The sequence below is a fragment of the Podarcis erhardii genome, assembly GCF_964252035.2.
Source record: "Podarcis erhardii genome assembly, chromosome: 5".
Taxonomy (NCBI): domain Eukaryota; kingdom Metazoa; phylum Chordata; class Lepidosauria; order Squamata; family Lacertidae; genus Podarcis; species Podarcis erhardii.
In genome coordinates, this window is record NC_138509.1 from 23,020,591 (window position 1) to 23,044,668 (window position 24,078).

Consider the following 24,078-nt stretch of genomic DNA (forward strand, 5'->3'; position numbering starts at 1 on the left):
CTAAAAGTCAGATTGTTGTTAATTTCCTTGACATCTGATTGAAGGGTGTTGACAGAGTAGGCTCCACTATGGAGAAGGCCCTCTGCTTGGTTCCCTGTAGCTTCACTTCGTGTAGTGAGGGAACCGCCAGAAGGTCCTCAGAGCTGAACAATGGGAGTGAACAATGTCTGGGCTGAACAATGGGAGTGAAGATGCTCCTTCAGGTATACAGGACCGAGGCTGTTTAGGGCTTTAAAGGTCAGCACCAACACTTTGAATTGTGCGCGGAAATGTACTGGGAGCCAATTTGGTCTTTAAGGTCTGGTGTTATATGGTCTCAGTGGCCACTCCCAGTCACCAGTCTAGCTGCCGCATTCTGGATTACTTGTAGTTTCTGGATCACCTTCAAAGGTAGTCCCATGCAGTAGTCCAAGCGGGCGATAACTAGAGCATGCACCACTCTGGCGAGACAGTCTGCGGGCAGGTAGGGTCTCAGCCTGTGTACCAGATGGAGCTGGTAGACAGCTGCCCGGGACACAGAATCGACCAGCACCTCCATGGACAGCTGTGAGTCCAAAATGATTCCCAGGCTGCGCACCTGGTCCTTTAGGGGCACAGATACCCCATTCAGGACCAGGGAGTTCCCCACACCTGCCTGCCTCCTGTCCCCCCAAAACAGTACTTATGGCACACAGCTCTAGCCACTCCTCAGCCCTCAGAATCTGGTGCTTGAGGCTACCACCTCACCCTATGTACAGCCAGGCTGAGATGTTTTGCCACTTGATGTCCCCCATAGGTCTGCCCCTCTGCCATATCCAGGGCCTTGTCCCCTCCCCAGAATATCTGGACTCTCACCACTGCCATGTGCCTGCCTGTCACACCCTTACTCAGTGATGCACCAGCATTTCGGGGGCCCCAAAGCTTCAGCTGTCATGGGAGACCCTTCATAACCAGCAACGAGGTCCGCGGAACCGCTGCAATCTTCTCCATCGGAGCTGTTCCACATCAGATCATGACACCTTTACAACATCTGTGATGCTGACTCCCAAATTTTGGGACTGTCGAAACATATGCAACAATTTGCGACTCGGGTTGGGCCTACTAGGCCCAAATGTTTGTAAGCAATGTGGACCACAGACCCTGAAGCTTAAGCTTCATTACTTTCATAGTCTCATTCCTTGGGAACAGGCAACATTGTAAGGACAACATTTTCAAGATGGAGCCCTGCATGGCAGGGTGGGCATGCATACAATGGAGCAGCAGAAGAAGAGTGGGCACGCAGCAGAGGAAGAAGAGGAGACCAACAAGCACAAGAGGCAGATCTGTCGCCTCTCTCAGCCTTGCCACCCTGAGACAAAAGCTTCATCTTGCCTCATGGGTGGGCTGGCCCTGACCGTACCCAATCGTATTCTTCTCCTCTCAGAAAGGTGTAGTGACTTATTTCCAGAGCAGCAACTATATTAATCTGGAATAATAAGAAAAATACCTGTGCCACCAACCTAAGGCCCACTCCTAGTACTTTTTTAGCAGAAGAAGGGATAGTATTCAAACACGTCCCTGGTCAAAGTATATGGAGGTGTACCTTGTACTTAAAATGACCCATATTTAGGTAATCGGGTCATTCTGAATGTTCAGCATCTCAGAGTCTACCTTCCAGATTATTCTCACACTTAGCCAACCTAAACTAGGTGCTCTTCCAGTGTGACTGGAGGAATAGGCAAGCTCCCAAATCTATTTTCATCAAAACCACGACATCTTGTGAGCCAAAGCTTGGGGAGATTACTTCAGAAAGCCTCTTAGTTCTCTCTCATCCAGTAGCTGCTGAATTGAAGATACTAAGCAATCATTCTTGCCCTCTCCTCTCATTCTCCCCCACATATGGAAAGGGAAATGCCGACTCTATCCCCCAATTTCTACATGTTGTACAGGGTTCCATGATAACAGCAGAGTTCCTGGTTGTGAATGCAGGACTTCCGCATGTTCGCTTATGCAAGCATACTTTCCATTTACTGTGCAGAGATGGAGAGCCAGCAGGCCCATTTAGGTCAAGAGTAGAACTAACAATAACTATCCACTACTTCCACATTTATTGCGGGAAGACTAGGATTTTTTTACACTTATACAAACACACACATGTGTCTCTTCTGTAAGGAAATCAACAGTACTGGGTTATATGCTATGATACATTTGTCATTTATTTTTTAATGCCGGCTCTTTCTTCACAGGGGGCGAATGCGAAATTCAACCTCCGGCTTGTCGGGCCAGGTGGCATTTTTCGCGTTGTCCCTCAGACTGTGCTGAATGAAGCGCAGGTCACAATCATCGTAGAAAACTCTGCTGCCATAGACTACGAAAAGTTCCAGGTCTTCACCTTCAAGGTATTGTAACTTCTGCCTTCATGCTAACTTCATTCCCGCTGGAGCGCAATCTTCTGAAGCAGGGAGTCTCTTGCCCTGGCTGGCTCTCCCTCGGTGTTTTAGAACCCTGGGTTTATAGCAGGCTTCCTCCTTCAGAAAATTGCCCTCCAATTCCTGGAATGGTGACTGGGGGGGGGGGAATCCTGCATCCAAAATACTACACAAAGGATTAAAGCTGCAGCATAGAATCTTGAGATGTCACATATACAGTGTTTTTTTTTTCCCCTGGGGAGACAAAGGGGTACGCATACCCCTAAACATTTTGTGAATCTTTGTCCATTTGTCCATTTACTGTATTTATTTCCCCTGATTTGAACTACAAAATGGTGATTTTCTTGAGTCAAAATGAGACTACCCCTAAACATATTTTTAAAGAAAAAAACACTGCATATCATAAATATACTGAAAAACAATAAACCGGGTGGTGATGCAACAGCTACTTCAACAGACGCAAGATAACATCACCAAGGCAACTATCTGTAAACAAACAATAAACGCCCCCAAAATAGTTTTTCATGCGGCTAAAATTATAGAAGCCCTTCCGAAGTGTGTCCCTTGGCTCATTTGCAAGAGCCACCTCAACCTACGCGATTTGCAAGTATCTTGCTGTCTTATTTACGACTTGTTTGACCTCTCTGTTTGCGGCATACAGTGTTCTGGCTTTTGTGGGTAAATCTTGGGGCGGGGGGGAGAGGTGATGTGTGGATATTTCTGCCTCATGGGAGAGGGCTGGATTTGATGGCCGTGTGCTCCTTTTGAGCCCTGTCAAGGCCCTTGCCTGTTTATTTCATGGGGTGTTTCATCCAAGAGGTGCGCATGGAACACAACCTATAATTATTCCTGTTACAACTAGAAAATTCTCAGAAGGTTATAAAGCAATGCCCAAGTATGCATGGTAAGGAAATTACAAAGCGTGGCCTCATGAATACTAATAGAATTCAGCATGATTAAGAGCACCGCTGTAAACACCAAAGGAAGTAATTAAAAGAGAAAAGTGTGTGTTTCTTTTTCTTGAGAAATTGTACACTTTGTCTCTGAAAAATGGTTGTTGTTGTTGTTGTTGTTTGCAAGTGATTGAAGATAAACAGCAAAGGGCTTTTATACAACATTTTAAAGCCCTTTTATAAATTCCAAATGCATTGGCAACAAAGAAAGGCAGAGATGCATTCACCATGGGTTCCAGTAGAGAGTTCTCCACTGACATTATTATTATTATTATTATTATTATTATTATTATTATTATTATTTACTGCCATTCATCTGAGGAACACAATGCAATTTACAATATAAAAACACAAAAATGCACAACATACTAACAAGCAAAAGCAATAACACCCCAACCCCGCCACACACAGTTTGCCATAAATTGTTTAATTGGTCACAGGCCTGGGAGAAGAGGAATGTTTTTGCCTGGCACCTAAAGACATGTAACTTGATTGGAGACCAGATTTCCACATGAAATCGTACATTCCAAATGTTTTGTTGTGTTGGGGTTGCCTCCAGTGGTTCGTTATCTGACATATCTAAGATAGCGGGCCTGCTGGTTTTTATCCAAGAGCGATGGAATATACAAAGTTAATTTTAGATAACCTTTGTTTTATGTCGGTCCCCAATATTTGATTATTCGTAGCGGAGGGAATGATTAACAGTCTTTAATAGGCATATCATCATCTATTTGCAGCAGCTTTCGATTCAAGCTGAAAGCAATATTTCAGAGACAGATTTGGATTGGGTCCTTGGGCATTTGAATTTTTTTTGGGGGGGGAGGAATAGTCACCTGTCTTCTGCCCCTGCATGTTCTCCTGGGGGGGCAGCTTAATGCCCACTTTGATTCATTACCATCTTTCTATTACTCCAGATGACCTCCTTGGCTATTGACTCCACCAGTCTTTATACTGTATTCAACGCATTGTCTTCAGAAGACATGTGAATATCCCTGTGGAAGTGGCCTATTAAGATTCCCAGAGACATAAGGCAGACCATTGCTCCATCTTGCTCCATGTTCTCGATGCTGCTCCATGTTCTCTTTGAGGAATTGCTGGATGCAGAATAATAAAATGTTGGCTTTAAGTTAGTCACAATAATACTCAGGTTACAGGGAACTAGGCAGAGGGCCTTCTCGGTAGTGGCGCCCGCTCTGTGGAATGCCCTCCCATCAGATGTCAAGGAAATAAACAACTATCTGACAATATTCTGTTGGGAATCGCCCAGAGTTACCGGGGAAAGCCAGCCAGATGGGCAGGGTATAAATAATGATGATGATGATGCCTTTTAGGAAGCATCTGAAGGCAGTCCCGTTTAGGGAAGTTTTTTATGTTTGATGTTTTATCGTGTTTTTAATATTCTGTTGGGAGCCACCCAGAGTGGCTGGGAAGGCCCGGCCAGATGGGTGGGGTATAAGTAATTTATTATTATTATTATTATTATTATTATTATTATTATTATTATTATTATTCACTTCTCATAAGTGTATCCCACTCATATCTCCCCCCCCCCACACACACACAGTTTAACGTCTTCATGCCTTAGCCAAATAACCTGTTCTGGTGTATTGATGTTCAAGATTGATTCGGTTTCATTTTATTCTGCTTTATTGGTTTTCTTGAGCATCGCCACCAAGGTCTCAACCAAGAACGAATGCAAGAGCTCTTCTTATGTTCTTTTTTTCTGCTTCCTTTTTTGGTGGCAATGCTAATGTTCCATTGCCATTGGCTGAATCTCTTTGATTCAGGATGTGCTGAAAACGTGAGTCCTTCCCATGGTTAACGAAATGATATACAGGCAGCACACAAACATAGTTATGCCATAAGGGATTTATACTCAGATTTTTGGAGTCATTTGAAAATTAACTTTTTATTAACGTAACAATGATGGAATTCCAACTTTTGTGAGTTCTTTTCTTTCTTTCTTTCTGTACCATGTGGAATATATTCTGTTGATGGGATTCTCTTTCATCATTATTAGCCGTAACACAAATTAGTCAGTTCCATATAAAATATCTGGGTTCTGTAGAAGCACAACTGTTGGATTTTGCGTGACTTACTAGCTCGTAATTTCTCAATTACCTCCTTAGCTTCTTGCAATAGAAGTTAACACACCTGAGAAGTTCAGTTCAACAGCAGATATTGTGATCCGTCTCTTGGATACGAATGATAATGTCCCAAAGTTTTCATCTGATTACTACATCGCGAGGATCCCAGAGAATTCTCCTGGAGGCTCCAATGTTGTGGCTGTAACGGTAAATTTTATTCATTCCTCTAGAGCCATGCTCTGTTGGACTTATAATTCTGTGTAGTTCCATGAGTCTCTCGATATCTGTAATTATTGTCCCTGGGAGGAGGTGGGGATCTATATATTCAGAAACTGACAAAAAAAATAGAATCATAGAATCACAGAGTTGTAGAGCTGAATCTCTCATGAGTCTAAGCACAGACTCAAGCTAGGATTGCTTTTTAGAATTTGAATTTGAATTCACCATAGTCTGTAATTCTGCACAGAGCAATGCGGGCTGGAATTTGCTCTGCTGAGCAAGGGTGTGTTTCTTAAATTAAATTATAGTTTGTCAGTATCCAAACAAATAAAATAATAATGCCACCACTTTAAAACTGTACTGAAACTACTTGATAGATGGTTTGTCTGTCCAAGCTAAGTCTATCCTCGGATTTTTTTCCATGTTCTACAACTTCAGAATATATGGCTGTTTAAAGCTGGGGAGGATAAACTGGGCCCTTCCAGATGTTGCTGGACTCTGTAGAATATGCAGAAAACCCCAGGAGAATATTCACACTATAAATTGATATTAACACCAGACCTGAAAGACTACGTTGGCTCCTAGTACGTTTCCAAACACAATTCAAAGTGCTGGTGCTGACCTTTAAAGCCCTAAATGGCTTCAACCCAATATGCCTGAAGGAGTGTCTCCACCCCCATCGTTCAGCCATTCACTGAGGTCCAGCTCTGAGGGTCTTCTGGTAGTTCCCTCACTGTGAAAAGTGAAGTTACAGGGAACCAGACAGAGGGCCTTCTTGGTAGTGGCGCCTGTCCTGTGGAACACCCACCCATCAGATGTCAAGGAAATAAACAACCATCTGACTTTTAGAAGACATCTGAAGGCAGCCCTGTTTATTGAAGTTTTTAATGTTTGATTCTTTATCACTTATTATTATTAATAATAATATTCTGTTGGGAATCACCCAGAGTGACTGGAGAAAGCCAGCCAGATGGGTGGGGTATAAATAATAAATGATGATGATGATGATGATGATATCTTCTGGATTAACGTAATTCCCATTGATGTTATTCCCACCAAATTAAGCAGGACAAACTTGGTTAGGATTGCACTACAAAGTATACTTCCTATGATTCTGTAGTGGAAGATATGAAAGTTAACTGATATGAAACTGCTACGTCTGCACCAAATAAGCCATTGGAGAGAACTGAACCTTTCTGCCTAGCATGCTTTCTTCATCTCACACATTGTTTAGCTTAAACTAGAGCAGCTAAGTGGAAAATAAAACATGGCTAGATGATTGATTTCCTCCCTTATTTTCTAGGGGCCCAATCTGCACAATGCCTAGATATTTTCTTAGCAGAATAATATGCTCAGAAAGAGGATCATTTCATCATTTTCCATGTCCCAAACTTTAATGGTGACATGTATCTCAAGTGAGGGGAGCCACCCAGTGGCCCCGCTTGGTTATGCTGCTAGTACAGAGGTGGAATTTTTCACCTTTTCTTTGTGTGTAGGCCTGATCCTGAAGTTTACGCTCTCTCACACACGCATCTCTTAGCAACATCCTCTCCCAACACCTTGCAGATGGATGCAGATTACAGTGGTACCTCGGGTTAAGAACTTAATTCATTCCGGAGGTCCGTTCTTAACCTGTTCTTAACCTGAAGTACCTCTTTAGTTAATGGGGCCTCCCACTGCTGCCACGCCACCACCACATGATTTCTGTTCTCATCCTGAAGCAAAGTTCTTAACCCAAGTACTGTTTCTGAGTTAGCAGACTCTGTAACCTGAAGCGTCTGTAACCTGAAGCTTCTGTAACTTGAGGTACCACTGTAATTGACATGACTCTTCCCCACCGTTAAATTCGCCCCCGCCCCCCGCCCTGTCACAAACTTTCAGTTGCACATTTTCATCTCCAAATACCTTGGTGGCGAAAGGGTGGGGTGGGGAGATAGAAGCAGTTTGTGGCCATTTGGGGTGCAGACCTTTAAAGCCATAAACGGCCTCAGCTCAGTATACCTGAAGGAGCATCTTCACCTCCATCGTTCAGCCCAAACACTGAGGTCTAGCTCTGTGGGCCTTCTGGCGGCTCCCTCACTGCGAGAAGTGATGTTACAGGGAACCAGGCAGAAGGCCTTCTCCATAGTGGCACCCGCCCTGTGGAAAGCCCTCCCATCAGATGCCAAGGAAATGAACAACTATCTGACTTTTAGAAGACATCTGAAGGCAGCCCTGTTTAGGGAAGTTTTTAAGGTTTGATGTTTTATTGTGTTTTTAATAGTCTATTGGGAGCCGCCCAGAGTGGATGGGAAACCTGGCCAGATTGGCGGGGTATAAATAAATAAATTATTATTATTATTATTATTATTATTAGACTGAAAAGTGGTGAGGCACCCTCTCTCACCCTGGCTACTTCCGCCCTCCAAATCCCACTCCCAAAGCTGTGTCCCCCTAGGGAAAGTAGCCTTCTGGTTTTTGCTATTTTCCATCCTCAATGTGACCAATTATGCATGTCACAAAAGTCTGCTTCGCTTCTGTTTTAATCCATCAGTACCCCTTTCCATTTTCTTCTTAAGGCAACAGACCCTGATTCAGGACTTTGGGGCGAAATGAAATACTCCATTTATGGAACAGGTGCAGATCTGTAAGTTTAAACTTACATATGGATATATACATATTTTTATTTAAGGGTGTGGTTGTTGTTTTTTAAAAAAAGTTTGCATAATTTTTATTGCTATTAGCAAATGAATGAGAGTAATGTTCTGTCTGATGCATCAAATTCAAACATGATGAAATTCTTTCTTAAAGGGGATGTATATCTTTTTCCTGGCTGTTTCACACCAACAGTGTTCTATTTCAAGCAAAGCAACATGCAGAGGACCAAACCTCCAGGTTCTTCCACATGAACCTAACAATAAATATGCATAAAGGAAGAACAGATTGTGGAAAGGGTGTTGCTGTTTTTCATTTTAATGTTTGCCGTTTTAGTGTGTGCTTTTCATTTGTTTCGATGTAGGGAACTGTGTGAAACCGATGGAGTGAGCCGCCTTGAGCAACTGTGGGTTGTAAAAGTTTTGCATAAATAAAACGTAAAAGCATTAAAAATTGGGATCGAGAGGAGCAAATGATTTTAAGCGGGATACCAAATAAAACTGCATGCAATTCAAGAGATGTGCCACTTAGGGGGCAGCAAATAATTTTGAGGAGGTTATCAATGTTAACTGCATGTCATTCAAAAGATGTGCCACTTATAATCTTCCTTCTGGAACACTGTAAGGCCCCCTGGGGCCTAATAAATCTCTCCATCTGGCCCTCTGGACTCTCCTCATGCCAAAAATCTGGCCCCCATCTAGGCCCCTTCCTTTTCCTGCTTCGCGTCATATTTTGGTGCCTTCACCTGGCTGGAAATCTCCTCAAACTCTGATTTTAAAAGGACCTGGATGGTTACGTCCAGTCAAAGGCAACTATTGGGTGAGGCGCTCATCTCAATCTCAAGCTGAGGGAGCCAGTGTTTGTCCACAGACAGCTTTCTGGGTCATGTGGCCAACATGACTAAACCACTTCTGGTGCAACGGAGCAGTGTGACGGGACCCACAACTCACAGAAACGCCATTTACCTTCCTGCCGCAGCGGTACCTATTTATCTATTTGCACTACTATGGTGCCTCGGGTTAAGAACTTCATTCGTTCTGGAGGTCCGTTCTTAACCTGAAACTGTTCTTAACCTGAGGTACCACTTTAGCTAATGGGGCCTACCGCTGCCGCACAATTTCTGTTCTCATCCTGAAGCAAAGTTCTTAAACCGGGGTGCTATTTCTGGGTTAGCAGAGCCTGTAACCTGCAGCGTCTGTGACCCGAGGTACCACTGTAGTGTGCTTTCAAACTGCTAGGTTGGCAGGAGCTGGCACAGAGCAACAGGAGCTCACCCCGTTGCACAGATTCGAACCGCCAACCTTCTGATCAGCAAGCCCAAGAGGCTCAGTGGTTTAGACCACGGCGCCACCTGCATCCCTTAGAGCTCTGATTATCTCCACTGAACTGGGGCTTCAGATAAGTGGTAATTGCTGCCCAGCACAGCCATATCCTCGTCCTGGGAGCCATTGTTCTTCCTGCACATCCATGGGCAAGATGCTTAGCACCTCACCCATGGACAACGAAAAGGTTTGGATGAACCCTGGTAGAGAGTCAGAAAACCATGTGCTTTTTCCTCCAGTTCTGAGCCACATTTCCTAAGTGACCTTGAAAAACCTCAGTGTCTCCTGCATTGCATGCAGAAAATAATTATATATGTGTGTGTGTGTGACAGCAACAACAGTTAAGCATCTCCTTTAGATATTTCTCCTCTCTTTTAGGATGCCGTTAAGCAATTTGTGGGATGGGCTGTCTCTTTGGTTACACCTGAAAAACTCAAGGCACTTCTGCAAGAGCAGAATTCTAATAGTATTTCTCTGTCTTCACGAACAACCTTTCGAATATCTTGCCCTTTGCATTTGCAGAAAGGTGGGCACAAATAGCAGATCCCTAGTCATAACTCTAATACCCAGCAAATGGTCTCAAAAGGAATTAGCAAAAATAATTAGATTTTTAATTACTTCCAATATTTACACCGACTCACTGGGCATGAAAAAAAAACAATAAACAACGTTGGTTTTTAATTTCTGCTTGGGACATTTTACATTAGGAGGCTGTTATTAGTGTTGTTGTTGGGCTGAATCCAAGAGTTGGGTGGGGCCATTTTTCAGCAATTTTGTAGGGGCTCTGTGAAGTTTATTTCACTTACTGGTATTCCTGGTTGCCATAGCAATGGTTCTGTGTGCTACTAGACCCCCTTGTTCTCTTTATTTTACAATTAAGCCAATCGGAGTAATGGCAGGACACATTGCCCTCATTCTGATTTGGCTTTATTATGAAGCCAATATGGAGTAAGGACAGGAAGAGGAGTTGGTAGCAAAAAAGAAAAGGTGAGAGCAGGGGCTTGTGAAGAATTATTATTATTATTATTATTATTATTATTATTATTATTATTATTATTATACCCCACCCATCCCCAGCCACTCTGGGCAACTTCCATTACCCTTATTATTATTATTATTATTATTATTATTATTATTATTATTATACCCCACCCATCCCCAGCCACTCTGGGCAACTTCCATTACCCTCAAATCATTTTTGAGTAAAATAAGTTTACTCGAGAATTTATGACTTGGCCTTGCTATTGGAAAAGTCAAAGTAGTGAGGGGACCCCAGAACATTTAGCACTATCTTGTGTTTTAAAAAAGGAACCCCCAAATCGTTCAATCTGCAAATTCAATGAATCAGATTTCACATTAGCATCTTTCAGATAAATTCAGTCTGTCGTTTGAAATGATTGGTATATAATGTATGACAAATAGTTTTGCTTACCTGCTGCCTTCATGTCTGTGTGTGATGAAGTTGCAGTCTTACACTCATTTAAGCTAAGATTTTCAGACTTGCCTACTCTGAGGTAGTCTAAATGTACCTCAGAGTTTGAGGAGCAGAGCAGAAGGAAATAAATTAGAAATAAATTAGATAAATAAATTAGAAATAAATTAGAAGCAGAAGGAAATAAATTCTTCTCCCCTTTCTTGTTTTATAAGGGAGCTGACAACCCACGCTACACCACTGTTCATCACACTTCCATTGCTTGCGTGCTGAAGGTCTCTGCGTTGTTTTATTCAGCGCATGACTCAATGCACTGTTCTCACAAACTGCACAACTGCGCCATTCTCCCTTGTTTCAGCGTAGAGGGACTGAGTGGAAATCCACCGCACTATGCTGTTCACAAAAACAAGGGACACATCCAAAATGGATTAAAAAATATGAAACTTGAAATGCTAGGCAATCAATTCACCCACCTCATTTTTTTCGCCATATCCAAAGGCTCTAGAGACCTTGTGTAAAAACAGTATTACATCTAAACATATCCACGTTACACTGGAACTGATTCCTGGCCCCCCCTCTCTGTTTTGACTTTTGCAGATTTGGATTTAATATTATTATTTGCATGCAGATATATATAGATACAAATAGACACACACACACACACACACACAGAGAGAGAGAGAGAGAGAGAGAGAGAGAGAGAGAGAGAGAGAGAGAAGGCATGCCTTAAGCCTCTCTTCGGCAACCCGTTTTTTTAAAAAAAAATATCTATTTTATTAAAGTTTTTAAACATAAATGCAAAGATAGAAAACAGTATAACATATATCATAACATACTTTCGTAACTTCTTTGGACTCCCTCACATCTCCCGCTCCCATTTGCATCATTGTCAATTCTTGCCTGCAATTTATCATCTTGTTTACAATCTTGTGTCACATTCATTTAACTCTATTTCTGTTAATTCTCCAATAGGTTTATAATTTTTCCTCAACTTACTTGTCATCTTAATTCCATCTAGTTTAGTGGTGCACAATTATTTATGATCTAGCATCCTTTCTTAACATTCAACCAAATTACAGTGTTTTTTTAAATAAATCTTGAATTTCTTCCAGTCTTCTTCAACCCTCTCCTCTCCCAGGTCTCGGATTCTGCCAGTCATCTCGGCCAGTTCCATATAGTCCATCAGTTGCATCTGCCACTCTTCCAGTGTGGGTAGATCTTGAGTTTTCCAGTTCTTAGCGATGAGTATCCTTGCTGCCGTTGTTGCGTACATAAAAAATGTTCGGTCCTTCTTTAACACCTTCGGGCCGACAATACCCAGAAGGAAGGCCTCTGGTTTCTTGGTGAAGGTATACTTAAATACCTTTTTCAGCTCATTATATATCATTTCCCAGAAAGCCTTCACCCTAGGGCAAGTCCACCAGAGGTGAAAGAATGTACCTTCATTTTCTTTACATTTCCAACATTTATTATCAGACAAATGGTATATCTTGGCAAGTTTAACTGGGGTCATGTACCATCTATATGTCATTTTCATTACATTTTCCTTCAAAGCATTACATGCAGTGAAGTTCAACCCAGTGGTCCACAACCTTTCCCAGTCCTCAAACATAATGTTATGCCCAATATCCTGTGCCCACTTTATCATAGCCGATTTAACCATTTCATCTTGTGTGTTCCATTTTAACAGCAAGTTATACATTCTTGAAAGTACCTTAGTCTTATGTTCTAACAGTTCTGTTTCCAACTTCGATTTCTCCACCTGGAACCCTAACTTTTTGTCATTTTTGAAAACTTCTTTAATCTGAGCGTAGTGTAACCAGTCTCGCACTTTATCCTTCATATTCTCCAAACTCTGCAATTTCCAATTGTCTCCATCTTTTTCTAATATTTCCCAATATTTTGGCCATTTGGCCTCCATATTGGGTCTTTTTCGGGCCTTAGCTTCCAGAGGTGAAAGCCACCTTGGAGTTTTGTTTTCCAATAAGTCTTTATATTTTGTCCAGACATTAAACACTGCTTTCCTGACAATATGGTTCTTAAAGGCCTTATTGATCTTAACTTTGTCATACCATAAGTATGCATGCCAACCAAAAGTATTGTTAAAACCTTCCAGGTCCAGTACGTCAGTGTCTTCGAGAAGTAGCCAGTCTTTTAGCCAGCAGAAAGCTGCGGCTTCATAGTACAACTTTAGGTCTGGCAGGGCAAAGCCCCCTCTTTCTTTCGCATCAGTTAATATCTTAAACTTGATTCTGGGCTTTTTGCCCTGCCAGACAAATCTGGAGATATCTCTCTGCCACTTCCGGAAGCACTCCGTCTTGTCCACAATCTGTAGTGTTTGAAACAAAAACAACATTTTTGGCAATACATTCATCTTAATAGCAGCAATTCGGCCTAGCAAAGAAAGTTTTAATTTTGTCCAACTGTCCAGGTCTCTTTTAATTTCAGACCAACATTTTTCATAATTATCCTTAAATAGACTCAGATTTTTTGCTGTTATGTTTACCCCTAGGTACTTTACTTTTTTAACCACAATTAGTTCTGTCTCTCTCTGAAACCGTTCTGACTCTGTATCTGTCAGATTTTTTCCCAACACCTTAGTTTTCTGTTTGTTTAATTTAAATCCCGCCACCCGACCAAAGTCTTGAATCAATTGTAATACTCTTTTTGTGCTAGATTCTGGCTCCTGCAGGGTCAAAACTAGGTCATCTGCAAAGGCTTTAAGTTTATATTGTTTCGCTCCGACCTGAATCCCTTCCACCAACCGGTCCCCTCTGATCATATTCAAGAGCACCTCCAGAACCGAAATAAATAACAAAGGGGAGATCGGGCAGCCTTGTCGTGTTCCTTTTTCAATTTTGTACTCTTCTGTAACCACATTGTTAACTATCAATTTGGCCTTCTGTTCTGAGTATATTGCATCAATCCCATTCTCAAAACCCCGTCCCACTCCCATTTCTTTTAAATTTCCCTTCATAAATTTCCAAGAGATATTATCAAAAGCCTTCTCCGCATCTATAAAGATTAACACTGCTTTTGTGTTTATGTCTGTTTGCAAAAGTTCCAAAATATCAATAATGTTCCTTGTATTAGCAAACATGTGTCTGCCTGGGAGAAAGCCTGCCTGGTCTTTATGAATTACTTCATTTAAAACTTTTTAAAATCTACTTGCCAAAACTTCTGCAAATATTTTGTAATCCACATTTAAAAGGGAGATGGGACGATAGTTCTTGAGTTGTGTCTTTTCGGTTTCCAATTTTGGTATCAATGTGATGAAAGCTTCCTTCCACGATTCCGGCGCCCTCTTCCCCTCCATAATTTCATTGCTTACCTCCATCAATGGTTGTATCAAATAGTCTTTTAATGTCTTATAATACTTGGAGGTAAGCCCATCTGGCCCTGTCTCTTCGGCAACCCGTTGCCCCCCCCCCCATGCCTGTTGTTGAACTGCAGCTCTCATCAGCTTCAGCAAGCATGGCCAATGCTCAGGAATTTATTTTTTTGTGGGGGGGAGTTAAACCAAAATATCCAATGGGCAGCAAGTAACACACACACACTCCTCTGAGCAGTTTTCAACTCTTGTAGGGGCTTCTAAAATATGCTGAAGTAAGGTGAAGGGTGAAAGCATGTACAGATCAACAGATAACATGAACACTCTCTCTCTCTCTCTCTCTCTCTCTCTCTATATATATATATATATTAGTGCAAGAATAACATGACCCCTCTGACAGACCCAGGGAATACTCCATAAGTTCCAGATTGCTTTCTCGTTTCCTTAAAATCATTTTTAATTAAAATTAAACGGGAAATAACTCAAATTAGAGGAGTCCAAAGTTGTTAACGTTTTTCCTCAATATAAGACTTCACTTCCTACTTCAGAGCCCTTGTGTTAATAACTTCTGCCATCTTACACAAATAACTCCATCCTTCATTAATCTTAATAAGTCAAAATTGGCCTCTCCTGGGATCTTTTCCATGCTCATAAGCTGTACAAATTGAGAAGTTTCCGTCGAAAGCTGATTTTGGTAAGGCTGGCCACAGAGTGAGCAAGGCTTTCAGTTATATGACACTCTTCCCTGTGGATCTCTGCACACATAAAAGTATACCAGACTCCATCCTTGTGCTCCCTTTTTTACCTATAGGTCAACATATTTTTTATTCGCCACAACTTTCAAAAATGCTGAATAGCTGAGTTGAGCTTGATTTTAAACGGGTATTGTGTAGTCATTGGTATGAAATGTTATTTTTAATAGATGCATCACGTTAAACACTTGTTTTACTGTATGTTGTTCAGAGTATTTTATAGAGAATTGGCTAATAGGATTTGTAACAACAACAACAATAACAACAATCTTTATTACGGTCCAGAGACCCAACAAATCGTTACAAAGCAATACACAATTCATACAGCCTACCTCCAGGTTAAACAAGCATTTTGTTCAGAATATAGGGATCATTGGTTCTTGCAACCATTGATAAAAACTTTGCCAATGCTAATATTCTAGCATTTGTCTGGTCTTCCAATAGGAACCTGACATAGTGAGCCTCTGATTTTCCCGGGAAAGGTACCAGCAAGGGTAGTATAAGTTCAGCCCTGGCTTGCTCATATTTTGCACAGTGCAACAAAATATGTTTTATGGAGTCGATGTCTTGAGCACATGAGCCAAGTCTGTCCTGATAGGGAACTCCTCTCAACCTGCCATCCAACACTGCAGAAGGAAAGACATTTAGTCTGGCTTTGGTGAAAAGCCTTCGATAGTTTGGTACTGTCAGGTTTTTAATGTAAGATGTTAACTTAAAGACATGCCCATACTGTACTCCTACTGCCAGTGGACTACAGACTATGTGTGATCGAGATCGCAAGTCACTGTGTGCATTATCCCATAATTTTTGCTTTAATATCTTTTGTAACAAATAAATTCCCATTTTCCAAGCACAAGTGGGACTGCAGCCACCCACAGCAGCTACTGTAGGGGGAGAAATCACTCTGAAAAGGGTGCATCTGAGCATAAGGGTGATCTCTTTTCTTCTGTCTGTGCAGCTAACTAGGAAATAGATGAAATATTGGCCATTGTTGTTTTTTTCTTCCAGATTCCTCATCCATCCATCCACTGGGATCATTTACACCCAGCCATGGGCCACGTTAGATGCAGAAGTTACGTCCAAGTACAACTTCTATGTGAAGGCAGAAGATACAGAGGGGAAGTATAGCTTGGCTGAAGTCTTCATTACTGTGCTTGATGTCAACGATCACTCCCCAGAGTTCAACGAGAACATCCAGGAAAAAACCATGATTATAGGCACTCCAGTGAAAGTGGAGGTTGGTCGATTTGCACGTTTGTGTGTTTGGTTTTAGTGATTGGTACTGAAGTGATTGCAATGGATTTGTTATGTTGCAACGGTTCCTGTTATGGACTCAAAGGCTAAATAAGGAGCTTACACTTCTGTAAGTAAATCTGTGCAGCTATGGGTATAATCCACTTTTCAATATTCCATTACAGTTTAGAGGATGCGGGTGGCGCTGTGGTCTAAACCATTGAGCCTCTTGAGCTTGCCGATCAGAAGGTCGGCGGTTCGAATCCCCACGACCCCTCTCACTCTCCAGGCTTCAGGTTCCTTTCGACCTGCTCTTTGGGGCTGGCGGGGGAAGCCCACCACCAGCCCCAAAGAGCAGGTCAGGGAGCAGCGGAAAGGCGCAGCGGAGAGGCTCCTGCCATAGCCGCGCGTCACCTCTCCAGCCGGGAGAGGGTCGCGGGGGGCATCTTTTGCCCCGTGCGCGCTCTCCCAGCTGGAGAGGTGACGCGCGGTTATAGAGGCTCCAGCCATAGCCGCGCGTCACCTCTCCAGCCGGGAGAGGGTCGCGGGGCTATGGCGTCTTCGCTCCATAGGACGCACACACATTTCCCCTTCATTTTTGAAGGGGAAAAAGTGCGTCCTATAGAGCGAAAAATATGGTAACCATACTCAAGTATCCATCAGATAACATCACAAATTAAGTCAGCTGATTGGGAGTTGGGCATGGTTTGGGGGAAAGGCCTCACAGGCCAACCCAGAGCCCAATAGCAGTCCAACATTGGCCCACAGACTAGAGGATCCCCACCCTGCCTTAAGCCCTAAGGTTACACTTGAGGGCATCCCGTTACATTCTCCTTCATTTGTGAATAGCTGCCAGTCATTCCCATGGAAATGGGAAGAGGACCCAGAAGAGTGTTTGGGTACAAAGAGAATCAAGGTTGGAGTGGGAGGCAGAGAATGACAGTGTCAGAGAGGTGGCGAGAGACAGAGAAGATCGTGTCAGATAGGTGGCGTAGGAAAGATCTCCAGTCTTATTATTATATAATAATAATTTATTATTTGTACCCTGCCCATCTGGCTGGGTTTTCCCAGCCACTCTGGGCGGCTTCCACAGAGACCAAAACTACTACTATTATTATTTTTATTATTATTATTATTACTCATGAAATGCCATGGGTCTTTTGCTTACAAGAAATAATCATAAAAGGCTAGTCTAGAACCATTCTTTGAAAACTAGAGTTGCATCATGGGTGTGATTTCTGTTTTGCTGTGCCTCATTACCCTTCCACTTTGATGGAATACAGCAAAATTGTTAATAGGTCGAGCAGAATGGAGCAGTTCCATTCTGGAATTATTCTAGAATTCCCACCCCCTGCTGTTTTTCTGAGGAGAAATGCTGATTTCAGATGCAGCAGGCAGAATTCTGCACAATGGCCATTTACTTCAAATCAGAAAATTAAACATACATTGGTTTTATTTTTGTAAAAAAATAAAATTAAAAATTCCCCCATTGCAGAGTTTTTCAAATAAAAAGGGGGAAGGGGATAATTGGTAGGAGATCTGAATTTTCCAAGGTGTTTTTTTTTTAAGGGAGGGGGGAACTGTTCCTTCAAACTCCTAGCATTTCAATTTTCTCTAAGATAGATTTTGTTGTATACAAATTAATAATCATAAACAAATAAGAATAAAAATGTGCACCCCACCACTGAAACCATTCCATTGTAACTATCCGGCCTCCCAAAATTTCAACACCTCTTGCGATGGTTTGACTCCTTTCCATTTTAACAGTACAAATTCTACAAACATTCTCCATATCTCCTCAGAATCATTTCTCCTGCATATTCCCTGCCTTACCTTAATGGCACATGTCAATTTATCATTAATAGCTGTATCCCACACCTCTCTATACCAAGCAGACTATAAAATGGAAGAATGGTACAAGATAGATTTTTAAACTACTCTGGAATCCAACCAAACCCCACCCCACAAAGTTCTGGTATAGAAGCCATGCTCAAAGCATGGAACTTCAGAATCAAAAAGAACCAGTCCTCTTTAAAATAGATTGCCATTCAATAAACATTTCTCTTTCACCTTTTCTCCCCATCCCTAACAGGCAATAGACCAAGATGCGGAAGAACCCAATAACATAGTTGACTATTCTATTATGCAAGCAGATCCTGCCAATGTGTTTGATATAGACCAAAGCACCGGAGAAATAAAACTGAAATCCTACATAAGATCCTTGGACATAATTCACAACATCACCAACAACAAAGACTGCATATGGTCGGTGGTAGTTCAAGCCAAAGATCGGGGCTCTCCTTCATTTAGCACCACCGCTGTCCTGAAGATTGATATCACAGAAGAGGTAAGGGGATAGGATACTGGAGAGAAAAGGCAAGCAGGGAGACCCAAGATTTGTGGCTGAGAAACAGTGATTGGTAATGGGCACCGCTGCAAAAGCGTCATAATTTGAGTCATTGAAGTTAAATTGAAGTAAGGGAGTGCTGTCAGCTGTGAAATGAGAATTTCTGGGTCAAGGAAGCGTAGAGTTTGCCAAAGGATCAAGTGGATCCTAAGCCATTTCATCTGCTGGCAATGGGTCCACCCCTGACCTCTCTGTTGCATTGTTCACCTCATTGGTACCAAATAGAAGTTACGATTGCTTTCCCTACACTGAAAATGGAGAAGGAGAAATTTATGAAGGCCCACAACAACGGTCTTAAAGGTCCACACCTAATCTGTCCTTCTTTTAACTTTGTATCTTAACTCGCCCTTGATTTTACCAACCATTCTCCAGATGGTTCATTAGAAGAATAACTCCTCCTTTATTACTACATTTAACTTCCCAAACAATATTTCAGAATGGTTGCTATGGCGGGTCCAATGCTGGGGTGCGTGTGACAGACTTGTCACTCTGCTTCACATATACAGAGGATTCGTTAAACTGTCATTTCCCTTATACCTTGCAGACTACATAGATGTGGCAGGGGCAACCGAGACATGTGGCCATCTAATATCAGCAAACAGAATGTCACCCATCTGTTCTAGAATATTTATTTCCCTTGAATAAGCATTGCAAATTGGTGGCAAAGAGATTTGAAATGCCACCCCCTCAGCCATATCTAGCTTTATTATCCCCAAACCTTACAATTTACAAGTGTCCATCTGTAACTCCCCTGTCTTTGCTATGCTGTCTGTAATTTCCTCTGCAATAGCTTAGTTCCTTGCTTTCATATCTTGGTCTCTTCATAGTAACTGTTTGTCCTCTTTGTGCCTTCATTGCAACGGTGCTTAGCTCCTGTAAATAGGTCTTATCCACATTTCCACTTCTCCCACGAGCAGTTTGGCCTTTTCCTCACAGCTTTTCCCCAGGAAACCCACACTTCTGCACTAAATTGGAGCAAATGTCCATCTGGAGAAAACCTGATTGATGTTTGCTCCAATTCAATAGCGAGCAGAAGTGTGGATGAACCCTAAGCTTGCATGGTACATGAATCCATCTCTGAGACTGTGCTCTTTGTGACCTTTTTTCAGGAGGAAAAGGGTTAGCATATACTACACTGGGAATCATTTCCAACTGGAGATGGCAGGATCAAAGCTAGTGGCATGCAAATAAGCATTCTCTTTGTATAATGTGCCCCAGGATGTACTTGAACACATCTGTTCCTCTTCCATTGTGTCTGACCCGGCATTCTTCATCCCGCAGAACAGTGCTCTGTTTTCCTTTCTGAAGGAAAAGCTTTTTTGACAACACAACTAGAGGTGTCCAGCAGTGTTAATCACAATGAGTAATTAAACAGGCCTATTTTTGATTAACATTTACCATCACAATTAGCAGAACACTGCTCCCTTCAAGATAGATGCCCTGCGGCTAGGTTTGGTGGTTTCATGCATCAAAAAAACCTTTTGCTCTTGAAACAATGCAGTGATAATAAAAAAATCCCAAGGCTATTTAACGGATCCTATTTTTACACAAAAAACGGGATATTGATGATAAGCTAATGCTTTCTTTCATACCCACTGGGGGGAAAGTGCTGAAGGCATATGCTGTTTGCTCCCCCCTATCCTTGATTACAGGTATTTTTTTAATGACAGAATACGTAGTCCTAGATTTCCATGGCCTGGAATGGAAAGACTGATCATTGCAGTGACAGAGCACACCAATAGTTTTGCGAAAGTTTGTCTATAGTCCACAAGATTAGAAGGGGTGGCTACCTAACCCTTTGCCCTGAACATAAATGGATAAGCACAAGGTTCATTCAGAGACGAGCTACATGTTACACTTGTGTGGGCTTGGGAGGCAGCCTCGCTCTGCCTGCTTAGCCTTCTGGAAAAGACCCTCTTCCCAATTGCCACATGCCTTGCATCAGATGGTGGAGTACCTGGGGGAGGATATCCAAAGATGATCTTGGTGCACAGGCAGGTGAATATAGAGCAGGCAGCTATGTGAGCTGTTTCCAGATCCCAAGCCATATACAGCTTTAACAGGGAGCACCAACACTTTATATTGCTCTCAGAAATGAACCAGGAGCCAGTGCAGCTCTTTAAGCAATGGCAAAATATGTTCACAATGGCTGATCCCAATTAGGCAGCCTAGCAGCTCCACAATTTTCTGGACGCTCCAGCCCCAATACATATCATTGCAGTAGCATCCTAGTGCCATGTGGAAAATGAGCACGGCATGCAGCAGGAAGCTTTCGTATGAGAAATCAGGTATCATTGAATACACACCTGAGTGTTTTATTAACAGCCGCATCTCCTTTGCATTTGACCTAAGCAGACTCAGGATGTGTCATGACGACGCGCAGGGACACTGAGGAGATGGAACTCAGATTAAGTGTGTCTCATGCGATGAATATGTTTTTCTCTGGCACGCTTTTTGCTGAGTCAGGTGTATAACAGATAATCTTATTCAGGCAGCTAAAGAGAACATGCATTGATTGTGGCTTGCTCCACAAATCCTTGGAAGACAAGATTCTGTACCATTCAAATCAGTAGAAGAATCTTCCCATTGACTTGGGCTGCAGTGTAGTCAGTCTTCGAGGCTGGAATTCTGCACACCATTACCTCTGGGTTGTAACTGTGCTGTCGCCATCAAGGCAGCTGGCAGGAAGCAAGAAAGGAGGCAGAAAGCACTGGGTGCCAAGCTGGAACGGAATGGTGTCTCAGGTTTTGGCAATCTGCTGCTTCACAATCCTGTGAGGAGATTGCAGTCTCCTACAATGGACAGTCAGGAGGAAAAGTTGGCCAAGTCCAAGCTATATAATGGGAGCTTGGATATCTGCCTTTGCCAGTTCAAGAGAGCAGTATCTTCTGCCTGCTTCTGCAGCTCAGGCTCCAGTCCCTGGTCTCAGACAAAGAACACCTCTACTTCATTATTAGATATAGGTACCGTACAACTAAGCCAGTCTCGTTCTGAAGCTCATATCTAACTGCACATATGTAACTGCTTGGTTACAGTAATAATGACTTATAAACATCTCCTGTGGTTGCATGTTTCCATTCTCCAGTCTTCAAGCCTTGCTGTTTCTCTTAGTATTATGTGCAATTACAGGCACTCATTTATCTGTGCTACCTGGGTAGGGTTTTTTTAGCTTCTAAAATTGGTCTTTTAACCACCAATTTTGTGATGTTATTCTTTTGCCTGTGTTTACACACTGAGTGGTGTGTTGTTGTTTTGTTTGTTTGTTTGGTGTTCTGTCCCAGCACCATGTATTAGAGGAGGATGGGCTCAAAAATATTTAGTAGTTGCTTCCCCCCCCCCCCCGCCCAATTGCTTTTTGTTAATGTCCTGGTACAGCAAGTGGCTTCTTAGCCCTGCTATGTTTTAAAGAGGGGAGGGTCCTATGATGGTCTCCAACCAATATATTCAGAATAATTCTTTCTGCATCAGCTACTAGCCATAGCAGGGACATGGGTGGCGCTGTGGGCTAAACCACAGAGCCTAGGACTTGCCAATCAGAAGGTCGGCAGTTCAAATCCCCGTGGTGGGGTGAGCTCCCGTTGCTCAGTCCCTGTTCCTGCCAACCTAGCAGTTCAAAAGCACATCAAAGTGCAAGTAGATAAATAGGTACCGCTCCGGCGGGAAGGTAAATGGCGTTTTTGTGCACTGCTCTGGTTCGCCAGAAGTGGCTTAGTCATGCTGGCCACATGACCCGGAAGCTATACGCCGGCTCCCTCAGCCAGTAAAGCGAGTTGAGTGACACAACCCCAGAGTCGGTCACGACTGGACCTAATGGTCAGGGGTCCCTTTACCTTTACCTTTACCAGCCATAGCAGTAAAATAAAATGTACTGGAGATAGAGGTAAAAACTTAACTATACAAAATACATTCTGGAGATTTACCTCAATAATCAAATAATACATCTTATTCTAGTTGCCCCTGCTGATTTATTTATTTTTTGCAGTTTTTGCTGTCACCTGGTTATCCTGATCTGTTAAAAGAAAGCACACAGTAGCAATGGTTGAGCAACCTGGTAGGGATCTGAAGTGTATCTGAAGAAGTGTGCATGCACACGAAAGCTCATACCAATAACAAACTTAGTTGGTCTCTAAGGTGCTACTGGAAGGAATTTTTTTTATTCTGGTAGGGATAGTAGTAGAGGGGTAATAACCTCACTCCTCAAATCTTTATACAGAATGCAAGCTAGAAGCACATGAGCTACTGATTCAATACTGCCCTCTCCACATGGACATAGCCCTTTTCCCCGCATTTTTTTTTGAAATCGACCCTCAAGCACAGCTGTAGGCAGTATATTTAATCTTGCATAAGTAAAAGTGCATCTGTATATTTTGGAATTGTTAAATTTTGCAAATAGGGTGCCAAAGTGTCAAAATGACTAGGTGGGAAATAATCATACAATGGACAAAATTTCTTTATCATGGCCAAATTCTGTTGCTCGATATCATGTAGGCGCTGTCTAATTAAATTATCTGCTTCAGTTACTTGCTAAGGTATTTTGGCTGTGCGAGGATTTCCACTTGCACAACAGAACTCCCTCCCCTTTCTCCTGCCTGTGTTCACCCCACGCCCTCCCCAAATATGTTGCAGGGGGTTGGGAGGAATCCCAGAACAGATTTAGGGAGGGAGGAGAAAGTTGTGTCCCACAAGCAGACATCCTTGCACTGACAGAATGAGGTACTTTGCACTACATTGGATGCAACCCGCTGTTTCCTTTATGATGGTGGTCCACAGGTTGATTGGTTTTCTTATTTTTGACATTTTCAGATCAAATCAAGGGTAAGGTCCTATATTTTAGGCCTCAAGAAACGTCCATGGACATTATTTGGGATTTGCACGAGTGGCGTCCTTTCTACCATTTCTGTTACCATGGTGATCTCCACCATCATGTACTGGAAAAGTGTGAAAAGATCCAGACTCCATCCTCAGGGAAAAATCAGGAAAATTAAACGGCGACTACCACAGCGCTCTGTGTGCTAAAATGCTATACTGTACGAACTTTTCATTCATTTGTCCTCAATATGCCATATTGAGAGGCTGCATTACCTCTTAATCAAGCTTTGGATTCTTTAAAAGGGAAACAAACAGCCTGTCTCTTCATCTCAGATTCATTACCTCATAGCATTGGAGTGGTTTGTTTTGTTTTTGTAATGTCTGTAAAAGAGTACTAGAACATGCTCAGTTTCTGCTGTTTAAGAACCGATTTGACAGCCTCAAAATGTTTTCAGCTGAAGATGCATCAATAGGATGAGAAAATCTTATTGCTAGTATTTTCTCTGAAAGCG

At 42.3% G+C, this 24,078-nt stretch overlaps 1 protein-coding gene across 2 annotated transcripts in view; it reads left to right on the forward strand.

The window, feature by feature from the left end:
• Positions 1 to 24,078, forward strand: part of CDHR1 (cadherin related family member 1) — a 70,184-nt gene that overhangs the window by 41,921 nt on the left and 4,185 nt on the right. The window contains exons 12-17 of one of the 2 annotated variants that reach the window (XM_081861159.1): positions 2,205 to 2,357; positions 5,470 to 5,634; positions 8,205 to 8,272; positions 16,126 to 16,354; positions 18,443 to 18,697; positions 23,561 to 23,950. In XM_081861159.1, coding sequence (XP_081717285.1) covers positions 2,205 to 2,357; positions 5,470 to 5,634; positions 8,205 to 8,272; positions 16,126 to 16,354; positions 18,443 to 18,697; positions 23,561 to 23,773 — 1,083 coding nt within the window. In that variant the 3' untranslated portion in view covers positions 23,774 to 23,950. Of the gene's footprint in view, positions 1 to 2,204; positions 2,358 to 5,469; positions 5,635 to 8,204; positions 8,273 to 16,125; positions 16,355 to 18,442; positions 18,698 to 23,560; positions 23,951 to 24,078 lie in introns of those variants that run through there. The other variant, XM_081861158.1, reaches the window with a different exon arrangement.